Source organism: Mytilus edulis, chromosome 3 (assembly GCF_963676685.1).
Source record: "Mytilus edulis chromosome 3, xbMytEdul2.2, whole genome shotgun sequence".
NCBI lineage: Eukaryota > Metazoa > Mollusca > Bivalvia > Mytilida > Mytilidae > Mytilus > Mytilus edulis.
In genome coordinates, this window is record NC_092346.1 from 50,544,882 (window position 1) to 50,569,885 (window position 25,004).

The following is a 25,004-nucleotide window of genomic DNA, read 5'->3' on the forward strand; positions in this document are numbered from 1 at the left end:
CATAAATAGATATATGGAAATTATTATGGAAAAGCATAATCTCATTAGCGAGAGACGCACTACTTCCGGTTTTTCTAGCAGACAGCAAAACATTTGAATCAGCATAAATGAACTCAAATGCTGCCTAATGCTATTTATTGAATGTGTGTAAATAATTTGTAACTGTTTCCTTTCTCTAAACCTATATTTAAACACATCAACATTTATGAAAATCAATTCACTGGTCATTTAATGGCATGTCAACAACAAATATTACAAAATACAATGTCGAAATTATTTAGTTCACACACAGGGGCTTGTTACAATTGCCGGGTTTAATATCCATACGAACCCTTAAAAAAACAGTTTACCAAATAAAAGGCACGCCTGTATCCTTGCTCTTTTAAAAGATTCCAGCACTTTCATAATCGTCATTCTTTAGGGTAGTATAGAAATAATTAATGTTCTGTAAGTACATAACCGTGTAGTCCGAGATTACTCTGACGTCCAACGGCTGTTTTGCCAGACAAGATGGGGCCGTGGGACGTCAGAGCTCGTCCCATATCAAAAAGTGGATATTTGCCCACCCAAAATAGATGCGCTTCTTCTTCGTATCTGGTGCCGATTGAGGGCCTTGGAATTATATAAATCGGGAATCAATCTGTTCATTTTTCATTTATCTCTTCATTTATGTAAGTTTCACCTACCTGCCAACCTTTATTTTTCTATATTTTAACAGTTTTCACAGAGACCCATCGATTTCTGCATTTTGACTTTCATTTTCAAAGATTATCAAACGACCACAAGAAAACAGTGCAAATGACCATAATGTAACTTCGTTCATTTACGATGTTAGTTATCTACATGTCCGAGAGCTTCCGATTGTTATCGTGGTCGGAACTAAATGCTGAATACCGATCTCCTGTAAAGGAGGTGAAAAATCGTGGTTGGCTTCTAAATGTTAAACATCGATCTCCTACAAAGGAGGTGAAAAAATATAAATATTTGCATATTTGAGTCTCGAGGCCACGAACTCTGAGTGTGTCTCTCTCGTAACTTGACGTCCATTTGAAAGTGAAAGACACCAGAAGCGATGAAGCAGCGCATCTATTTTGGGTGGGCAAATATCCACTTTTTGATATTGGACGAGCTCTGACGTCCCACGGCCCCAGCTTGTCTGGCAAAACAGCCGTTGGACGTCAGAGTAATCTCGGACTAATAACCGTGATGGTCTTATGACTGAGGGAAGGTGACCATCGTTTTAGATTTTAATTTCCCAAATATTTTGTGCAGTATGAAATAAAACTTTTTCACTCGTTTGCTCAACATGTATTGGAAATTTCTATGCATACATTTTTGTCACATGGTGATGAAAGTAACATGACAGATTCGTCTGAAAACCTTATCACGGAACTGGCCTATTCTTAAAAACTATATGAAACCGGTTGGAAAAGGGCATCATCATAAACTTGGTTGTAATTTTTGGACAATTCTTTTTCTCTCATTGATATGCAACAAAATATCTTGTACCATAATGCACATGATGCATATGACCATGGAGTTCCGAGTTGTCAATGCTGCGTTCTGTAAATATCTGGCCCCATGTTGTTCTTGAAGTTCCAATATAAGCTGATCTAAAATATTGATTCCTATTAACGTGGTACATGATGACGTCAGAGTAATCTTGGACTATGGTTATATATACACCTTATCATTGCTTATCGCTATTTGACCTTTTTGTGACCAGCCATCACAGCCACTAAAACTTAAACAAATGTTAAATCTAAATTGATTTATCTTCACAATGGTGTATAAGGGACGACATCAAAAGTTCAATGTAGGATAAAAAACTTAATTCACATAGTTTTTTCGCTGACCCCCTACCCCCCTTCTTAACTTAATTTGGGAAAAATTGATTTACCTATATGGATATATGTAAAATCGATTTTAGATTAACAAAACTTGCAGCAATGTTGACCCCCACCCCCAAACTATTCGATTTAAGTTTTTTATCCTACATCGATCTTTTGATGTCGTCCCTAACAGGCCTACCTTTATTGTCGGAATCTTCCCTCTAGCAATCCTACCCAAGAATGTCAATCGTAATTATTTTGTCTACCAAGGATGGATTGGAAACACAAAAGTCGCAGTAAATAATTAATTATAAAAATTGTTTTTGTCTGAATAGAACTCATCAACCAGTTAGTAAAATTGTATAAGATACTGTGAAAAAAAATCCATCAAGTTTTATTTATGGAATGTCTAATAAGTTACAAGTAATCTTTTTTACTTCAGGCACAAATTTTCCCATTTCGTCAATGTCATTCTTTTTTGCACCAAACTAAATAAATGACTATTTTGCTCATCCGTATTAAAGTACTGTTGATCCAAAAAGCAAAATTTTTGTGTCAACCAAGTTGGACAGGAAGAACTGAAACAGAAGCTAATAGTTCATGTCTTAAATCAGTGTATATGGGACAATTTAGATAACAGGAAGTGAGAATTTGTTACAACAACACAACAACTTGTTAATTTATTATATATATATATATGTCTCTGGTATACTACATTTAAAACTTTGAAATGTTGTTATATATATTACCATATGATTTGTAATGGTGAACACTTATGTTCTATTAGTTATCTTAATAAGGAATCTGAATCTTAGTGAAGCATTAGACTTTGACTTATTTTAGAAATAAATTCAACTACATTGATTACTTACTTGTAATATTTAGTTTCTTTGAGGTTCTTCTTCACCAGACTTGATCTAAATTTTAGTTATTTCTATTACCATTTTGTCCTTATTTCTGCTCTATAGTAATAAGTCATTTTAATACACCTCTTCGTCAGACCAATATTTATGTAGTTGTTTTTTGAAGGTATTTATTGAAGGGGCTTTAGTTATTTATCTGGTAGCTTGTTCAAGGTTTTAGCAATTCTAATAGAGAATGAATGTTCAGGAATATTAGATTGAAATGTTTGTTGGGTGACTTTGTAGCTATTTGTCCTGCCACTACATGGTTTTAATGTTGTAAATCATCTTCAAAGTAAACAGGTAAACACTCTTTACAAAGAACCTGCAAAATAACAAATTCACTAACATTGCTGCTGCTGGTAAAATAACCAATTACCTGTAATAAATTTTACTAAACATGCTTAAGGCTTTAAATATTAACATTTTTTTTTATTATTTGCTTCTTCTATATTTTCAGTTGTTCCAGTAGATGTATGGGGGATAGAATAGCAAGTTTACCAGCTGATGTTAGGTCATTACTGAGGACAGGAGTGGCAATTACAAATGTTGCCCAGTGCGTTGAGGAGTTAGTGGTCAATGCTTTAGATGCAGGTGCCACTTGTGTGGCCATTAGAGTAGACCTACCATGCTTTAAAATTCAAGTGGTAGATAATGGTAAAGGAATACGACAAGATGATCTGCAGGTTGTTGGTGAAAGGTAGTGATCATATACAATAATTCATTAAAGTATTATTAATATCTCAGATAAAAAAAATCATGAATACTATCCCTTTTATTCATAAAGATAGAAGAATTCTGCATTATAATTTTTTGTATATATGAATAAGATGAGATGTTGTGCGATCTATGAGACAGCCACCTCATAATATATATGTAAAAAGAAAAGAATAGATAAAATTGATAAAAGATTTTTACCCTCTTTATTTTCAGATATTTTTGTTATTTAAAATAGTTTGCTGTCTCATAGATGTATACTACGCATCCTTCAAAAAATAATATTTTAAATTTTCTTTCAACAAGAATCTCTACTGTGAACATGGTGAATGATAAGTCTGTTTTCATGATAAAATGTGTTAACCACTACAATTTAGTTGCAATTTTTGGGAAGTCATAAATTTGATGTAGGTGGAAGTAAGACTCATAAATAATCATGGGAGTCTGACAAAATATCCCTTAATGGCAAATAACTAATAACTGTATGAATGTTGTAACTAAATAAAGTAAATATTTTTAGAATTCATCAATCAACTGTTTTTTTTAAGTACATTATAAATTTGATTGATATCCTAGTCCTAGACTTTCACAAGTTTATTAAAACACACATGTATTTATATTAAATATAAACAATTGTATTTACTATTGAGATGTATACATATTTACTACATGGACTTGAAAATAATAAAACAATTCTTTTTTGGTTATATGTTTTCAAATTCTTTCAGGTATTCGACAAGTAAATGCCATGAAGTAAGTGATTTAGAAAATTTACATTACTATGGGTACAGAGGGGAAGCCTTGGCCAGTCTTCGAGATATTACTAGTATATTAGAGATCAACTCTCGCTCACAAACCAGTACACATACTTTCTGTAAAATATTTCAACAAGGGAGACCACTGTCAATCTCTGATTCTACTGTTCCCAGATCAAGTGCAGGAACTACTGTTACAGTACATGATCTGTTCTACAACTTACCAGTTAGAAAGAAATGTTGTAATCCAGCCTTAGACCTGGAAAAGATTCGTCAGAAAGTTGAGAGTATTGCTCTTATCAAACCATCTATTTCTTTGTCGTTACGAAATGATGTGTCTGGTCATGTGGTTTTACAAACTCATAAAACAAATAATATTTTGAATACATTCACTTATCTGTTTGGACCTGGTAAATCTAAAAGTCTGACAGATGTTTGTGGGAAAGAGGCTGATTTTGCTATAGAGGGATACATAGGTAAAAAAGGTGCCAATAAAAAGGATTATCAGTTTATTTACATAAATGGGAGAAATGTTCTGAAAACAAAATTACATAAAGTTGTTAATCATCAACTATCAAAGTCATTGATATTGAGAAGGAAACTTGAGCTATCAACTAACAAATTCAGGGGTCACATTATGAATACAAGCCCAACTAAGACTACTGATCAACATGGTATTTACATATTAAATGTTACCTGTCCATATAAAGAATATGACATAACATTTGAACCAGCCAAAACCCTTGTTGAATTCAAAAACTTTGAATTACTTCAGCATTGCTTAGAGAAAACTGTGACAGATTTTCTAAAGAAGCACAGTCTTCACTTAGGGGTTCTTGCAGAAAATTTTGTGAAGAAGGATCCTAAAGACACTTTGGACGACAAAAATGGAAAAGAAATAACATCAAAGACAGACTTTGTTGGGTTGAAATTTAAACCTGAAATAAGTACAAAAGATAGAAATGGATTGTTTTCAAAAATTGTGAAAAGAAAAGTAATATCTGACATAGTTTCATCTAGTACATTAAGTGAAAGTCCTGACACTGGTTTAACTAGTGATGAAAAAGAATCAAATACAAATGATAAAAATGATACCATTGATATGTTAAAAAATGATGAACTTTTTACTCCTTTAGATCAGCAAATGAAGGTAACAACTCCAGGTTCTCCCAGACCTGTTGTTTTGAATCCAACTACAGAAATAAAATCAAATAGAAATGGAAGCATACGTTTGGGTAAAGAAACCATTAAGAACAACACAACGTCAAAAAGAAAAGATAGCTGCAGTGATGGTGATTTAAGTGAAGATCCAATACCAACCCAACAAAGAGTTAAAATGGCCGTCAAGAAAAACATTATTTGTATTGATACACCTATAGTAAGGGAAACTAAAATTAACGTATCATCTTTATCTAAACTCAGAAAAAGAAAAAGTTCAGAAAATCGTACTTTATTAACAAAGAGCCTGCAAGAAAAACAAAAGAAATTTACAAAGTTAAAAGAACAGCAAAGAGTCACTGTAGCTGATACTTTAGAAAACCCAGACTTCAAAAGCAAAAATTGTTGTACTGAGTTTGGAGAACTGCAAAACGATGTACCTGTTTTCACGTCTTCACTACAAGGACTAAGGAAGCTAAGAAGTAAAGAACCTGGTAGTGTGAAAGGTCAGATATCTGAAAATTCTCTTCAAGTGCTAAAAAAATTTAGGTCACAAAGTCAGGTGAGAAAAGTGGATCAAGTTACTAACCAACCAATAAATCATACACAACAAGGTAATGATAGGTCAGGAACTTTGTCAAGAAATTGTGAAGACAAAAGTGAAAGAATTGTCACTAATGCTGATCCTGCTCCTGGACATTTTGTGGAAAATACACCTATTAAACATGTTAAACAAACTCATCATGACATTGAAAACCTGGTTGAAGATGGCAAAAGTGACTCGTCAGCATCTGTTTCTAACTTGACTTCTTTGAAACCTCATGAAAAATTCCAATGCCAACCTGTTCATGGAAAAGGAGTTGATGAGGAAAGATCAAATGATCAGGCAATTTCTTTGAAGTATACCGATACAAATAAAGAAATCCAACATGAACTCCAACCATCAACCAGCACAGATTTCTCCATGTCAAGTCCAATAGATATTGAAGAGGCATGTGAGTCCATTGAAAACTGTGTTGCAGAAATTGAAAATATAATTTCAAAATCAAATAACAGAAGTAATTCAATGAATATTCCACAAGAGACATTTAAATTTTCACCATCAAGAGAATATGAAAACTTTACAACAATATCAGGGAAGAAAAATAGCAAACCTAAGTCTTTCATGAGTTCTGATAGTTTCATACAAACTGTTCATTCATTTTTACCAACAGAAGGCAGTCAAAGTTTCAATACAACACAATCTCCACCATTCCTTCAAGCATCTGGCAGTGATTCTGACAAGCAAGGAATTAATACAATAGAAACTAAGCAGAAATCCACTGATGATGATTTATTTTATACAACTTCACCACCGCACCAGTCAGTCAGGCAAATATCAACTTTCACTTTTAATCAAGACAGTAGCAATCAACCATCATCATCACATATTGCGACTGTACATAACCCACACTGTGGGGACCATTTATCTGATACAGACTTTTCTTTGAAAAATAAAAGCAGAGTTGAGTGGCTGGGCTTAGACAGGGATATTATAAACAAGGAAATTGAATCTGATACAGAAGAACATGATATTTATGAAACAAATAAAAAAACCAATGAAATATATTCAGTTTCCAAATTTGCCTCCAAAAATCAGAATCTCAGTTTTTTGTCTTATTTTGATGTTGCAGAATCAGAAACTCAGGAAGTTCATCGAACGTGTAATAATCAACATATCTGTGATAACAATGATGTGCCATTTGATGTTTATATGCAATTTATGTGTAAAAAATCAAAAATAACTTATGATTATGAAGTAGACAGTTCATTGATATGCAACGAATCCATGCCTGATGTGGATGAATCTCAACCCTTCTACAGACAAACACAGGAATTTGTTGTGTTAGAAGATAGTGGCATTGACAACAATTACAAAGAAATGGAAATCACAGATGATGAAGATATTGAAATTGATATTCAATTCCATAAATTTGTTCCTCATTTTGAGAGAAAGATATCAGTTTCACCATGTTTATCAGAAGGATTTTCACCTATAATAGATACGGAGGAATTTTCACTCTCAGAGGAAGACTCTCAAAACAACAGTGGACCGCATTCAGAAATAACTAAACCAATAGTAGAACAAGAAAGTCAGACAAACTCTAGTTCAAGCAACTACTTCATTAAAACACACCAAACATCTAGTATAATAAATAGTATGGCAGTGGAGAGTAGACCATATGAACAATCAGAAGATTTGATGAAAGATCAACATGAAATGCCATCAGTTTATATGCCAAAGAAATTGTTTGCATTAGACATGGTAAAAACATCAACCCCTGCAAGTACAAACAACCATTTATTAGACCATGATAACATATCTAAGGAATATTCAGGGACAAATATTCAAGACCGTTGTGATTTTTCTAATGAAATATTATCAAGTTCAAACTCAACAAGTTGTTACTACAAGCCCCAACACAGTTCATTCAATTCAAATTCTATCAAAGAAAAAACTTATTTGGTTTCTAAAAGTTCTGATGAAATGTTTGATTCTAATGCTAAAAACAGACACAAAGTTCCAAACCAGCATTGCAGCGAAACTGATTCTCATGGTATTATTATGTCAGAAACTGATGAATTACAAGAAGTGTCAGATATAGATAATGGGTATTGTAAAGATATTAATATTAGTGACAAAAATATTCTATGCCATTCACCACCTCCATCGTCAACAGTAAGATCAGATGTAGAACTATTTTCTCCTGAAGGAGACAGTGAATTGAAAGAAGTTGAAACCCAAGGAACAAAAGTTGACAGTGATCAAATTAATCTAGTTACTACACCAGGTTCCAAAGGAACCACTGAAGATTGTTTTTCTCCTGATGGTGATTCAGAACTCAGGAATGTACAGTTAGAATGTAAAACCTGGATAGAAATGAGGGATCCAGTGTCTGGTAAGCATGTGATATGATGGTTATTGAAAAAAATATAAATTGAAATAAATGTAGATTCACATAGGACATAGCTTTTAATGACAAGCATGAGGTCTGTAGTTTTGAAAAACAAGAAAACATTGAGGACCTGAAACTTTAATGCTGTTCATTATTTTATAAGTCACTTATGCATCTGTAAATTAGGACAATTTTTCTGGTTGACCACAGTTATGTTTTATTTTATTGATCAATCACTGATTATAAATTTAATGTTCTAAGAGGATTTTTTTTTTCTTTTCTTAAAATAATATCCTGGGTAACTAAATGATATTATTGGTTAATAGCAATAAGGCTTCAACATTATTTATAAATATTCCAAATGTTTTATTTTCTATGCAAGTTTATTGCAGAATAAAGAAATATGTTTTTTTCTTTTCCAGGGACTAAATTGTATGTCAATACAAGAAGTGGACACAGTGTTAAATCAACAGAATGGACACCTCCAGAGGATAGTATTCAACATCAAACAGGTACAGCTTTCACATATCTATTGTGACTTTGATGAAGAGTTGTCTCATTGACACTCATACCATATAAAGGCATATATTCTTATATCTATATACATGTACTAACCAAAAGATAGTAAAAATTGTCAAATATACAGGAAAAATTTATCCTGAAAGAAAAAAAGATTTTGTGAAATATTTAAAAAAAATTGTAACAATGGTTCAGTCTGCACTGTTAGCCGCTAGTTTGATGCCCCAGATTAGTAAATATTGATTCAGATGTGAAAATTAAAAAAAAAATCTATATATATATACAACTCGTCTAAACATCAACCCAACAATGTTAGATCTGTAAATTTGCTTTCGCAAATTTTTGGTTCTTCCCTCGCCGGGATTCGAACCCATGCTACTGTGATATCGTGACACCAAATCGCCTGCACTGCAGCCGTCCCGCTAGACCACATGACCACCTGGGCTCTCAAAAAAAGAGCTTTCGCTGGCCGTGTGTTACCTTTCCTCGTCAGTTTTAATCTAGCGGCGTAGTACAGTACATGATATATAAGGCATGAAGATGTTATATATATTCATATAAGTAAAGGTTTGATTTTTAGTTTCCGGACTAGTAGATGAAAAAGTTTTTGTGCAGACTGATATTGGTTATGATGTTCTTTGCAGATAATCTGTCCACACCTGTACATAAAGGAAGGAATATACCAGCTCTATCTCCTGAATCCAGTAAATCATTAAAGAGCTTGATGAATCAACATTTATCTAAGGATGATGATGATCTAGCTTCCATTAAGTGGAAGAATACAGATCAGATTAACGGTGGTAAGCTTTGATTTAGTGATGGTATATAAAATTGTTTTTATGCCCCACCTATGATAGTAGAGGGGCATTATGTTTTCTGGTCTGTACGTCCGTTTGTCTGTTCGTCCTTTCGTCCCTTCGCCCTTCGTTCCACTTCAGGTTAAAGTTTTTGGTCAAGGTAGTTTTTGATGAAGTTGAAGTCCAATCAACTTAAAACTTAGTGCAAATGTGCCCTATGATATGATCTTCCTAATTTTAATGCCAAATTAGAGTTTTGACCCCAATTTCACGGTCCACTGAACATAGAAAATGATAGTACAAGTTTCAGGTTAAAGTTTTTGGTCAAGGTAGTTTTTGATGAAGTTGAAGTCCAATCAACTTGAAACGTAAAACACATGTTCCCTATGATATGATCTTCCTAATTTAAATGCCAAATTAGAGTTTTGACCCCAATTTCACGGTCCACTAAACATAGAAAATGATAGTGTGAGTGGGGCATCAGTGTACTATGGACACATTCTTGTTTAATTTATTATTCACATGTTTAACTAAATGGCGAAATTGACTTTAGAATTTGAATGACTTCTTACCTAAACATTTCTACAAGTATAGTTATACCAATTAGAAATAGAACATTATTTATGAAAAATAAGTATCCTATTGAAAAAGAGGGTCAAAAAGATACCAGAGAGACATTCAAACTTATAAATTGAACAAAAAAACTGTCAACACCATGGCTAAAAAGGAATAAGACAAACAGGAAAACAATTGTTCACTAAACACAACATAGAAAAATAAAGACTAAGCAACACAAAAACTGGGGGTGCTTTGGAAGGGTAAGCAGATGCTGCTCCACATGTGGCAGCTGTCGTGTTGCTCATTTAAGTACAAACCGATGATAAGTCTAATCCCTCAGGTCACATTCGTGAAAATGAAACATTGTAGTTACGATATAAGGAGCATATCTGCTATCATCTGTGACACATATATATTTCGACTTTTAAAGTTGAAAATACTATTATTCTAACGTGCTCATCAAGGATTTATAGATTACCACAAATTGTACTTTTTTAGGTGTGTTCATCTATCTGTTCATAAGACCGTCACATATTAGATTTAAGTTTTTGGTTATGATAGTTTACCAATATCAACTTGAAACTTATTACACATGCTCATAATGGTGTGAAATTTTGATAATTTGTGCAAGTTAAGAGTTTTTACGCATTGAAAATGGAATTATGATACTGCTATCAGGACATAGTGTTGATTGAACACACATTCTAGTTATTAATTCATAGTTAGTCCGAAATTCTAAAACAAAAACTTCTTATTCACTTCAGTTGGTTTTATTTCTCAAATGGAAAGGAACTATATTAAGTTTTCATATTGGTGATAAATCCTCTAAAATATGTAAATTTAACACTGATTTTTACTTTTATTTTCAGAAACCCGTAAAGTAGAGGATCTGTTTAAGGAATGGGAAAATCCTGTTTTTAATATGCCAGCAAAGGTAATTTTTTTCAGCATCAACACCAGATGCATGTTTTGTTGTCTCGCTTGACAGAGTAAAAAAGTGAGACATAGGTACACTGTTTGTGGCGGTGGCAACAATGTATTAGTTTGTGATTGGGTCTAGTTTATGGTGAACCACTAGTGGTAATTCAATGATACTTGGTATGCAGTTGTATAAGCATAAGCATATCTCATTTCCATGGAGATTATTTGGCCAGGGCCCCCTCAGTCATAGTCTTTTTACTGAAACTTTCGCTTAGTTTTCATGTATTACTGTAAACCAACTAATTTTCGTGACATTCGCAAGTAGAAAAATAACGTGAATTTAAATGGTCGCAAACTTGTAAAATTTGGATCTTTCCTTATTGAATTACATCAAGTAAATTTGAAAATTGTCATGAAATTGGCATCAAAGGACTTAACGTGAAATATAGTACCTTCGAAAATAAGTTGGTTCACAGTAGTTTGTGATTAGGTTGGGTATGGGGAACCATTAGTATTAGGTCAATGATATTTGGTATGCAGTTATATTTGCGTTTGCACATCTCATTACCATGGAGATTATTTGACCCTGCCCCCTCAGTTATGGTTTATTGACTTTGAAATTTTGCTTAGTTTACATGTATTAGTTTGTGTTTAAAAATGTTTAGGTTTGTTTAAGAGGAACTACTTATAATTGGTCAATGGTATTTGGTATGTAGTTGTATTAGCATTGGCACATCTCATTTCCATGGGGATTGTTTAGCCTTGTACCTTCAGTCATTTGTTCATTGAATTTGAATATTTGCATAACTTACATGTTTTAAAAAAAAAAAGTATTGCTATTATAGTTTCAACATTTGCATTATTGAAATTATAAAAAAGCGAACTTATCTCTGGGATAACAGTTTATCTTCAAAAGATTCACCAGAGACACTTGAATCATAAAGGTTGAAAAGTTGAATGAAGTATGAAGTTGAAGAGCATTTTTAGGGCTAATAAACTTAAGGTTATATACTATTTTAATTTTGTAAACAGTTGATTTATAAATATCAATGATAATTAAAGTTAGAAGGCCAAATAGAATACAAAGCATTGACTTTACCTTAGAATTTCTTTAGCTGTGTTTTATCTCAGCTTCACTGATACCATTAAATGTTGATTTATTTCATCCTTTATATACAGCTGAAACATTGAAGGATGATCTAAATTTTTTGATATACACTTGATAAGATTTTGATTTTTAAATTTTTAAATTTGTTTTGGTTTTAGCATTTGCGAAATCTGAAAAGTGAGCAAGTCAGTTTCAGAAGTAGTTTAAATCAGTTTCATTTATAGTTAAAAAATTTGTGTTTTGTCATTACTGAGGTCAATATTTTTGCAGATACTTTATTTCACGTTATACCAATTCTAGTCCATTTTGTGGCTTTTAAAATTCACCATTTTCTTTTTTTAATGGATGTAGATTAATAAAGATTAACTTATTTGCGATGATTTATATTCACATAACTTTTCTACACGCAAAAGTCACGTAAATAAGTTGGTTTACAGTATCTCCCTATTTTGTAAAAGCTGTCTATATCAGAACAATCTTCAGAGAGCTCCATAATTGAGATCTGAGACTATCTCAACTCTTAATAGCCCAGTATTTGAGGCAATATAAACCTTCTGCATGCAGAAACTTCCTCTTTCCTCAATAGTCCAGTTGGGGTACTACAGAGGATGCTGCTTCCAGCCCTTGAGACTGCTTTTTATGCCCCACCTACGATAGTAGAGGGGCATTGTGATTTCTGGTCTGTGCGTCCGTTCGTCCGTCCGTTCGTTCGTTTGTCCGTCTGTCCCGCTTCAGGTTAAAGTTTTTGGTCAAGGTAGTTTTTGAGGAAGTTGGAGTCCAATCGACTTCAAACTTAGTATACATGTTCCCTATGATATGATCTTTTTAATTTTAATGCCAAATTAGAGGGTTTACCCAAATTTCACGGTCCACTGAACATGGAAATGATAGTACGAGTGGGGCATTCGTGTACTGGGGACACATTCTTGTTATTTTATAAGCTGGCTGCCTTTATTTTGTTTCCTCTATATGTTTTTTTTTTTTTGTATTACAGAGCATGCCAACAACACAGATAAGTCACATGACCAGAGCAAGTACTAAAGCTCATCAAGCATTGAATCCTTGTGTCTTTGATAAGGATATGTTACAGAATTTTAAGGTAAATTAGCTTAATGATCAAATAACTTCTAAATTTTTTAAATTAGGTACAGGGTTTCATGAGTCATAATTCCTTAAATATTTCAGTGATATGACATTTGTTTATATTTTGAATTCATTCTTTTTTGGAGTTAGTAAAATGTTTGTAACTCTTATGATCAAGAAAATATTCAAAGAATGCACCATAATATATCCAAATAAACAAAATGAACACCAGAAAACAACCTAAAATTTCAGACAACAATCCACTTCAACATGAAAACGAAGTATACCTGAATAATCTACAGAGAAGGATTTATTGCATGGCTCTGTTCTCAAACTGAAAATAAAACTAAAACAAATAAAAAAATTATGACAGAATAATTGCCTTCTTTTCTTCAACCGTGACTGTAGACACATTAATTTATTTACATGATAATTGCTCAAGAAAGTTTTCAAATTGTTGTTCAATGTTCATCGAAAAACCTCAAATCTCTGATTTCAAAAAGAAAAAAAACAAACATATGTAAATGAAAGTTAAAGAAAATTTATGTAACTAAGGATCTGGAACATTTGTCTATGTTATGAATGTCCCAAAATTGATATGGACTGACAAATATGACTGATGAGGCTCTTGATGTATGGGAACCAAGACAATTATAATCTTTTACTTTATTAAGATGTTGTAGTAACACAATGTATATTGAAATCTATTTTAGTTTAAATGAAATAATTAAATTAAATCTTGTATTGACTTGTTGTTGTGAGTATTTGATTTGATATGTATTGAACTCATATACAATTATTAAGTATATATACTGTAACTAAGTTCTACAAATTTTACATATTGCAGGTACTTGGACAGGTTGATAAGAAGTTTATTGCATGTTCGTTGCAAATAGGCGGTATGTTATACATGTAACATTAGAAAATATGTGCATATTAAAAGCAATGTAGAAAATGTAAGACATTTTTAATGACAGCACATTGTTTTATTATAATCTCTACAATGCCTTGTTTGCATGCACATTTTACCATAAATATAGAGTAGCAGAACAAGGGAAACAATTTGAAATTCTCTATTGTAAAAAATACTTTGACTGATTTATCTCTCCTTATGTGGCAAAGTTGAAAAAAGGAATCAAATAAAAAAATTGTGTTTTTTTTAGAAAATACAGTTGTTAAAATGTTAAAACACATAATTTTCTATATTAACATGAAAAATTTTACACATGAATTCCATACTATTTTATTAAAGATCTAGACAAATTGTTATCTGCTACTTCAAATTCAAGATGGAAGTTCAACCACTTAATAATTACAGACTATGTGAGGGCTCTATAGAAAGGCAAGGTCATTAAAAAAGCATAAGTGTTTTGTTAAGTCAGTTGAAATAGGCAGTATATATGTTAGCAATATCAAGGGTCTTTTAAGAAAAATACTGAATTAATTGTATACTATAAATAGAAAAAGTAATTTAAAAATGGTTTATATCTATAGAAACCAGCTCCAGTGATAAAGAAATGCTGTGTTTGATTGATCAACATGCAGCCCATGAAAGGATTCGACTTGAAACTTTCACCAAAGGTAAAAATTAGTTTCAGAAAGGGATACTGTAATGTGTTACATAGAGTTATATTGCAATCACTCTTGTCTGTTCTTCCAACAATTATTTTCCTCACACTTTTCTCAGGAATTACTGAACATAATGACTTCATATTTGTTCAGCAGCTTAACAATAATAAGCTGTAAGTTTGTTAGCATTTTTATGCCCCTGCCATAGCAGAGGGGCATAAAGTATTACCCTTGTGCATACTTACATACGCATGCACAAATGTTCCTAAGTTGGTTTCCTTTCTGTAACTTTAGTTTACCTTAACCATATGAAACTTATACATAATGCTTATTACAACAAAACACAGATCAAGTTTAAAATTTGGTGGCATCACTTTAACCGTTCCACAATTATCCCCCTTTATGGATGGGAAAATTGTTGAATTTTAGTTTCCATTCATTAACTTTAGTTTGCCTCAGCTAAATGTTATTTTATTGCAATGCTTATTACCACTAAACACAGATTAAGTTCCAATTTCAAAAGCATCGCTTGAACCATTCTAGAGTTATGCCCCTTTATCAATGGAACAATTATTGAAATTTTATTTTCCATTCTCTAACTTAAAGGCATACGATATAGTTACAGGGGAGGTAATGACGTTGCCAACGTAAAATGTTATTTTCACGACGTCAAACTGTGACATACCGGAAAAAGATGCATTTTTCGACTGATTTTTAACCGGATTTTTGTGACAAAAATGTCGATGTACGGCGGGCGGCCGCGCAGGCGAGCGGTCGGGCGGGCGGGTGGCAATCAAATGGTGTCCGTACATTAACTCATGAACCGTTCAACCAGCTTTTAAAATTTTAATATGTTATTACTGACAACTATACAAAGGTCAAGTTCAATAATTGCGATTTTGACTTTTACCGTTCAGGAGTTATGGTTCTTGAAGATTGAAAAATGGAGTTTCCAGTCATGTCCGTGCATTTATGCATGAACTGTTCTACCAAAGCTTCCCAAATTTTAATATGTTGTTACTAATGACAGAATGGAGGTCAAGTTCAATAATGACGAATTTGACTTTTACCGTTCAGGAGTTATGGTTCTTGAAAGATTGAAAAATGGAGTTTCCAGTAGTGTCTGTGCATTTATGCATGAACTGTTCTACCAAAGCTTCCAAAATTTTAATATGCTGTTACTGATGACAAAATGGAGGTCAAGTTCAATAATGACGATTTTGACTTTTACCGTTCAGGAGTTCTGGTTCTTGAAAGATTGAAAAATGGTGTTTCCCGTCGTGTCCATGCATTTTCTCATGAACCATTCAACCAAAGCTTTTGAAATTTTAATATGTTGTTACTGATGACAAAATAGAGATCAAGGTTCAATAATGACGATTTTGACTTTTACCGTTCAGGAGTTATGGTTCTTGAAAGATCGTAAAATGGCGTTTCCATTCACGTTGTTGCATTTACTCATGAACCATTCAATCTAAGCTTTTCAAATTTTAATATGTTGATACTGATGACAAAATGGAGGTCAAATTTGATATTGACGATTTTCACTTTCACCATTCATCAGTAATGGTTCTTGTGATATTGCCAGGACACAAATAAATGTTAATAAATCCGGTTTGCTGTCGTTGTGAAAGCCTCTTGTTATCATTCAAACTGATTTAATTTTAAAACGAGTGCATGGACCCCTATTTTTTTAAAAGACATTTTGTTTCATTTTGCAGGGAGATTATGTGAACCAAATTTTATAAAACTGTAAATAGTGCAATTTTTTTAATGTTGATTATACAGCAAAAAATTAGGTTTTTTTCTCACTTGATGACCATTTGATAAATATGAGTTATTTCTGAATAAAAAATGCATAGGTTTTTAGGATTCTTATAAAAAACAGAAATTACAAATTATTTAACAAAAAACAATTTGTGTTTATATTTTTAAAACTAAAAAGTTATGGCTTTCTTTCAAAAGGGAAAATACGGCCACAAATCCGAATTTTGAGCAAATATACCAAATTTCGACCTCATTTAACTCAAAAATTAGCACATGAAGGTATATTTTTTATTATATATTTGATTTAATTGGGCAAAAAATAGCCTATATGGAAATTTTCATCACACTGTAAATACGGGATCAAAACTGTATCGTATGCCCTTAAGCTTGCCTCGACCAAATGTAATGGAACTTATGCACCATGCTTATTACCATGAAACTACTTTGAAGTTCAAATTTCGGTAGGAACACTTTTACTATTTTCAGTAATGTTCCTTCATAACTTTATATGTTATGCAAGCAGGGGTATCGTCTGTGTCCCCCTTTATTTTGTGATCAGTCAGATATATTCTTCCTATTTTCTAAAATGAATTTAACATTATGTTGAATGAATTTAATATATTGTTTAAACACCTAACTTAGTAGTGTACATATATGGCATAATGCCATTGGAAAATCTATTATAAGATAATAACCCATCTTATTTATTATATGTTTTAGAGGCATATGATGTGAAGGATGGTGTAAAAATGATATGTTGTACAGAACTTGAATCAGGAGAAGAATTGACCTTTCCAGAAGAGATTATTAGAGTCATCACATCGTTTGCAGAAGAATTTAGCAGAATAGGTACGATTTCCAGCCCTAATTGTTTTCCTAAGCTGTGTGTTTAAAACATGAATAAGTACTTTTACTGTGTTGTCTCACTAAAATAATATATGTTTGAGAGAAAACAAATATGCACATCCTTTTCTTCACTGTATTTTGCCAACCATTGAAATATTTTTGTGGTTTATAGGCATAAGATTTTCATCAGATGAGAAGAAAAGAGATAGTGTCACACTTCATACAGTTCCCTCATGTTTTGTACAGAAGGATAGTGGCAGTCGGAAGATAAAAAAAGACACATCAGCGATAAAAGCTGCAGAGGTTAGTTTAGTTTGTGTAACATTGTAATTTTATGTTTGAAGACAATTTCTTCATTTTGTTTCACTGTAGCAAATGTACTATTAATAAAAGAAAGGTAGATCAGATGTAACATAATAAATTCTGCGGTCAATATTGATTTCCGACAAATACATTAAATCTATTTGAATAACTAAAATAAAACCAATTTTTAAGCTTTCTTAATGTTAAATTAGTATCATATATTCCTTCTCATACCAAGTACATATTTTATCCTCAACATTGAACTCTGAGTTGTGATGTTTTCTATTTAAGAAATAATTGATGCAAGCTATACTTTATTGTAGTTTTAATGAGTAGGCATAATATTTGTGATTAATTTTGCTCAAGCGATAGTGAGGGCTAAAATAACACGAATATAATGCCTACCCATGTTAAAACTACAAAAAAGTATAGCTTGCATCAATTATTTCGATTCTGAATAGGACAATTAAGGTAATTTTTATGTCCGAAAAGTATAAGTGTAAAAGCGTTTGTGTGGGCTTTTCCATGAACCTCCTTTTTTTAATTGTAAAGAAGATTGTGTAGGCTCTTCCATGAACCTCCCTTTTTTAGCTCACCTGGCCCAGAGGGCCAAGTGAGCTTTTCTTATCACTTGGCGTCCGGCGTCGTTGTTAACTTTTACAAAAATCTTCTCCTCTGAAACTAGTTGGCCAAATTTAACCAAACTTGGCCACAATCATCATTGGGGTATCTAGTTTAAAAAATGTGTGGCGTGACCCGGCCAACCAACCAAGATGGCCGCCATGGCTAAAAATAGAACATAGGGGTAAAATGCAGTTTTTGGCTTATAACTCAAAAACCAAAGCATTTAGAGGAAATCTGACATGGTATAAAATTGTTTATCTGGTCAAAATCTATCTGCCTTGAAATTTTCAGATGAATCTGACAACCTGTTGTTGGGTTGCTGTCCCTGAATTGGTAATTTAAGGGAAATTTTGCTGTTTTTGGTTATTATCTTGAATATTATTATAGATAGAGATAAACTGTAAACAACAATAAAGTTCAGCAAAGTAAGATTTACAAAGTTTAATTTTGGACCCTTTGGACTTTAATGTAGACCAATTTGAAAACGTGAATAAAAATTAAGAATCTACATACACAGTTAGATTTGGCATATCAAAGAACCCCAATTATTCAATTTTTGATGAAATCAAACAAAGTTTAATTTTGGACCCCGATTTGGACCAACTTGAAAACTGGGCCAATAATCAAAAATATATGTACATTTTTAGATTCAGCATATCAAAGAACCCCAAGGATTCAATTTTTGTTAAAATCAAACTAAGTTTAATTTTAGACCCTTTGGACCTTAATGTAGACCAATTTGAAAACAGGACCAAAAATTAAGAATCTACATACACAGTTAGATATGGCATATCAAAGAACCCCAATTATTCAATTTTTGATGAAATCAAACAAAGTTCAGTTTTGGACCCTTATTCCTAAACTGTGGGACCAAAACTCCCAAAATCAAACCCAACCTTCCTTTAGTGGTCATAAACCTTGTGTTTAAATTTCATAGATTTCTATTTACTTATACTAAAGTTATGGTGCGAAAACCAAGAATAATGCTTACTTGGGCCCCTTTTTGGCCCCTAATTCCTAAATTGTTCAGACCTCAACTCCCAAAATTAATCCCAACTTTCCTTTTGTGGTCATAAACCTTGTGTCAAAATTTCATAGATTTTTATTTACTTAAACTAAAGTTATAGTGCCAAAACCAAGAAAATGCTTAGACGATGCAGACGACGACGCCAACGTGATACCAATATACCACCAAAAAATTTTCAATTTTTGCGGTCGTATAAAAACATTAAAATTTCCTTAAAATTACCAATTCAGGGGCAGCAACCCAACAACGGGTTGTCCCATTCATCTAAAAATTTCAGGGCAGATAGATCTTGACCTGATAAACAATTTTACCCCATGTCAGATTTGCTCTAAATGCTTTGGTTTTTGAGTTATAAGCCAAAAACTGCATTTTACCCCTATGTTCTATTTTTAGGGGCAGGTGAGCTAAAAATAAGTCAACATGACCAAAATGGTCAATTGACCCCCTAAGGAGAATGGTCCTTTATAGTCAATTTTTAACAATTTTCATAAAATTTTTACTAACATTTTCCACTGAAACTACTGGGCCAAGTTCATTATAGATAGAAATAATTGTAAGCAGCAAGAATGTTCAGTAAAGTAAGATGTACAAACACATCACCATCATGATCACCAAAACACAATTTTGTAAAGAATCCATCTGCGTCCTTTGTTTGATATTCACATAGACCAAGGTGAGCGACACAGGCTCTTTAGAGCCTCTAGTTGTTTGTAAAGAAGCAAACGGCTGGCATTGTGATTTTTCTGAGGGAGGAGGATCAGCCAGCATGAACAGTTGTCGTATCTAGGTCAAACATGTCAATTTTGGAATTCAACACATTACATTCATAATAAATGAATTAGTAACATCATGTGCACCATTTAGGAGTTTGAAAGTGTTTTAAAGTACCCGGCCATGGCCACTTGTATTTTTGTCCACCTGATGAGTTGAGCCTTTTTCAACTGATTTTTATAGTTCGTTCTTTTGTTGTACTGTTATACCACTGTCCCAGGTTAGGGGAGGGTTGGGATCCCGCTAACATTTTAAACCCCACCACATTATTTATGTATGTGCCTGTCCCAAGTCAGGAGCCTGTAATTCAGTGGTTGTCGTTTGTTTATGTGTTACATTTTTTTATATAAATAAGGCCGTTAATTTTCTCGTTTGAATTGTTTTACATTGTCATATCGGGGCCTTTTATAGCTGACTATTCGGTATGGGCTTTGCTCATTGTTGAAGGCCATACGGTGACCTATAGTTGTTAATGTCTGTGTCATTTTGATCTCTTGTGGACAGTTGTCTCATTGGCAATCATACCACATCTTCTATTTATATATATAAAGTTCAGAAAATATATTAAGTGCATGATTATTTGATAAAAATTCATTATTCTGAAGAAATCAATTTATGCAAGTGCAAACAAATTTAGAGCATGGGTTTGTTCACAAAGCGAAAGAAACACTTCATATTAGAATAAGAAAGTGAAGTATTCTTCCTCAAATTTTTTTTTTTTATTTAAACTTTACCTTTTACAACTTTTAGATCATCAACTAAGAGCTTCAGTAAAAAATATGAATACAAGATATAAAGTCTTTGGTGGCCCATTTTAGGTAACTAATTTGGAAATTGAACAGAATCAGATTTTTTATTGGGATTATTTTATTTTTTAGCACTAAAAAATATTGCTGCTTCATGTTTATAGAGTAGAATATTTTTTGTTTGTTATTATTATTAATTTCCTTTCATGTATTAATTTATATGTATTTTGCAGGCTTTAGTAAAAGAATATGCTGAGGTAAGTCATTCATTATATAACCTGATGCTTTTATCACTTTTAATTTGGTAATCTTGGGGGAAAAATGAAGATACTTGTCTCAAAGTATTCAAATTTGGGTTTTAGGAATAAGTATTTGAAATTTTTCCCATAAATGATGTTAGGAACCAAAGTTGTATATTAATGCTATTTCACAACTCTAATAGTTATAATTATTAGATATTTGTCTGTTTTAGGTTTTACAAGATACCAGAGGCTCCAGAGGAAGAATGCCAAACACTATACATAAAGCACTCTGTTCACAAGCTTGTCATGGTAATATTTTTAGAGACAAAATGTAGCTTTTTTATTTCAGTTATGGAAATAGACAGTCTTAGTTCTTTGAAAGAACTTAAATATAAAAAAAAAATAAGTATAGTTCTCTCTTTATATTAAACCATTAAATGTTTGACAGAACATCTGGTATTATTTTCTAGAAATGTATGAAATGCCTTTTGACTTTAATGTAAATTAGAAAGTTCTCACCTCGTTTAGGTGCAGTGTCATTGGCAATATATTGATATTAACACCCATTGTTGTTCCACATCATTGGAATTAAATCACAGGATTTATTTTATACTTTTAGCGGGCAGGGATATCATTAGTGAGCATTAGCTTACAGATTCACTTGTACTCCCACCGATCAAAAAATGTGAAAATAGCACAAAAAATTAGAGAAATGAGGGTTTTCAAATTCTTTTTTTACGGGTAAAGTGATTATTGTTCTTGCTTACCTAACAAGTTTTGTATTATAAATGCTAATTGATTTAAATTTTTTAGGAGCCATTAAATTTGGTGATCCTTTAACCTTACCAGAGTGTGAAGATCTGTTGAAGTCCTTGACTAAATGTAAACTGCCATTCCAATGTGCCCATGGTAGACCATCAGTTGTTCCTTTGATTCAGCTTGGAGACAGACATCAGGTTTGTTTAAACATACCTTTAAATTAATTATGTTTACTACCTTTCCAATATCTTATGGCAAACTTGGTTCCCTGGGTTTAGGTCAAGGATAGGGTTAGAATAATCTTTAGAGCTTTCATCTTTTCTTAATGACGACATATAAATTATTTTTCTGTGTGCTTGTGCTGATCTGCTCACATACTGCTATTCTGATTCAGCTTAAGATTACAGTTGGCACCAAAATCTTTTCCAACTACTAGTCCAAAGACCAATAACTTTACATTTTTCTTATCTGTCTTTTAGTAAGTTTTACAAATATTTAGTAGTCCAAATGAAATTTACTATAGTGTCTATAGGCATTAGGACTAGTGACTAACAGTGCAGACTTTAAAATTAAACACATCATTTTAGTTTAAAGATATACTTCAATGGTTATTAAAACATATATATGTATTGACATTATTGTAGAATTTAGACAGCAATAAAAGACCTCCTTATATATGTGGTAGTTGGTCTTTATTCTAGCTTATATTATGCCATTTAAAGGATATTTTAAAAGCCAGCACACACTCATCAATGCTTGTTTTTAGTTAGTATAGGGAAATCAAGAATTTTAAAAGTTCAATATATAACAAATTGTCTATAGGAATATATACAAAAAAAAGAAGATGTGGTATGAGACAACTCTCCACTTTAGGAAAACCATGAAATCAAAAATACACAATATGAAACTTTTCTCAATCCAATAAATTTGGTACCCACGAAAATAAATGAATCGACGGTATACATAATCTATGCATCAAACCAAAAATAAAACACCTGAACACTTACATACATAGCTATATTGTTTAATGTTTACACATTCTTTTAGTAATCGAACTTTATGATTTTGCTGCATCTGTTTATCTGCATTGATATTTTAGTGCCAAATTTTATCATTTCAGGAAAGGAAAAGACCAAATTTATGGAAGGTTGCTAAGCATTTGCAACAGTGATGAAAACATTGCAGACACAAGATAAGAAGAGACCAAAATGTACACTTGTTAGCTATTATAGTGTAGTTATGTAAAGATCTATTATCAATTTTTTAATTACATTTTATATGAATGCTATCAAAAAAGACTTTTACTTGCAATTTCCAATATTGATAAATAAATGTTCTTTAGTAAAGCTATGGAACTATTTAAAATATATTCCACTAAAATTATTTTTGAACTGTTTATTGTAAAAGATAATTTCTTTGTTTATTAAGATATTATGTGAATGATGAGACATGGAATATATCAGAGTTAAAAGGCCTTTTTTTTAAGGGAACTTCCAAAATGGGAGGGGAGCTTTGGATTATAGGTGCAAAATTCTGCATTCTAACAATTTTAAGACTGTCAACTGGAATTCCAGATATATACAATTCATATTCAGCATTTTCTTGATATTCCTTCATCGTGGTATTGTAGTGTCCACATACTGAATCAGATACAGTTCAAACAAAATAGCGACTTGAATAATTTGTAATGATTCTTAGGATGTATGATTAAAAACCGGCACCCTTGCTATAAGTATGGTTTGGTTATATTAGTAGGTCATGGAACTGCCTCATGAAGTTGCTGTGATAAATTTGTAGTCTCAACAACTTACAAGTAGAAACTGTTGATTGATCATTAAAATAGGTTAGCAATGGAAACCCTTTTAAATTGTTAGTTGAAACAATAAAATAAAGAAAAACTCTATAGAAATCAAATTGAGCACTTGAAGAGCAACTCTTTGTTCAACTGATTTGTTTTTTTATTAACAAGCCCATTCAATAAATAATTTTTCACAACTTAGATTTGTGCAGTTACTATAAGATTTGATATTTTAATGTGTTTTGAGTCTTTCATCAATGTTTTGTAGTGGTTGGTACTGTGCATTTCTAATTCATTTTGATTTTGTAAAAATGAGTGATCAGGAATGTGTGTATTAATGATTGAGAACTTTAGAAAATACAAATTAAAATACTTCTATATTTTTTGATGAGCAAAATTTAACCTGAAACACTTTTGTTTTCAGAATTATTTATATTTTTGATTGCAGAAACATTGTATCTTTGGGATAGTTATAACAGATGAATGCTAGATAATAATAAGTTAAGATGACAGTTTCTATTTTTTAAAGAGTTAAAATGACACTAACCATGTAAAATGTTAACAGAAACATCTTATGACTTCATTTATAGTAAATATTATAGAAATATATACACTTTCTAACAAATATTATGCCCCACCTATGATGATTAAGGGGCATTATTAAGTTTTCTGGTCTGGGCTTTCAATCCTTCTGTCCCAAGTTTTGGTGAAAAGTATATTCAACCATTCATTGTCATATCAACTTGAAACTTAGTTTTTCTCTTAATTTAGAATTTTCCAAACTTTAATATAGGCATATATGAGTAAGTTTAGTTTTTAGTCTGATGAGTAATACAGGCTCACTTAACTTTGTTATAAACAAAAATATGCTGGTTATATTGTAAGAATATTACCTCAGATATAGCTGTGATAACTAAACTGTGATATTTTATTGTTTAATAAAAAAATTCTATTAATTGTACTGTTTGAATATAGGCCATTTCCTCTGCTTGCATGAAAACACTTTTTAAAGCTTTTGCTTCTGACAAAAAAAATTACCGTATACAAACATGTCAGCTACATTAAAATGAAATCAGACTAATGGCTTGACTATAAAGTCTCCTTCATAAAAAAAAACTACAAAAGCATTCAAAAGAAACAGGAGCATTGGAGAAATTGTTAAGAAACACTTGAAATAAATCTATGTCGCCCAATATAAATTAATTAGACAGTTACACTAAAACCAAAGGAAGGTGCACTGACAATGAAAAATGCATATTTAAACGT

The 25,004-nt window shown here is 32.1% G+C and overlaps 1 protein-coding gene across 2 annotated transcripts; it reads left to right on the top strand.

The window, feature by feature from the left end:
- Window positions 1-49: 49 nt before the first annotated feature.
- Window positions 50-24,695, top strand: LOC139516722 (uncharacterized). 2 transcript variants are annotated; one of them, XM_071306989.1, is made up of 15 exons: window positions 52-143; window positions 3,195-3,434; window positions 4,180-8,303; window positions 8,723-8,812; window positions 9,464-9,619; window positions 11,044-11,108; window positions 13,198-13,302; window positions 14,134-14,185; window positions 14,781-14,867; window positions 17,343-17,471; window positions 17,641-17,771; window positions 21,173-21,196; window positions 21,412-21,490; window positions 21,995-22,137; window positions 23,061-24,695. In XM_071306989.1, exons 2-15 carry the CDS (start codon window positions 3,211-3,213, stop codon window positions 23,109-23,111), a joined length of 5,460 nt encoding a protein of 1,819 aa, XP_071163090.1. In that variant the 5' UTR covers window positions 52-143; window positions 3,195-3,210; the 3' UTR covers window positions 23,112-24,695. The 2 variants fall into 2 exon arrangements, 1 of the variants encoding a protein (XP_071163090.1); XR_011663010.1 differs by lacking the exon at window positions 21,173-21,196 and having other exon boundaries at window positions 50-143; window positions 17,641-17,780; window positions 21,395-21,490.
- Window positions 24,696-25,004: the final 309 nt, after the last annotated feature.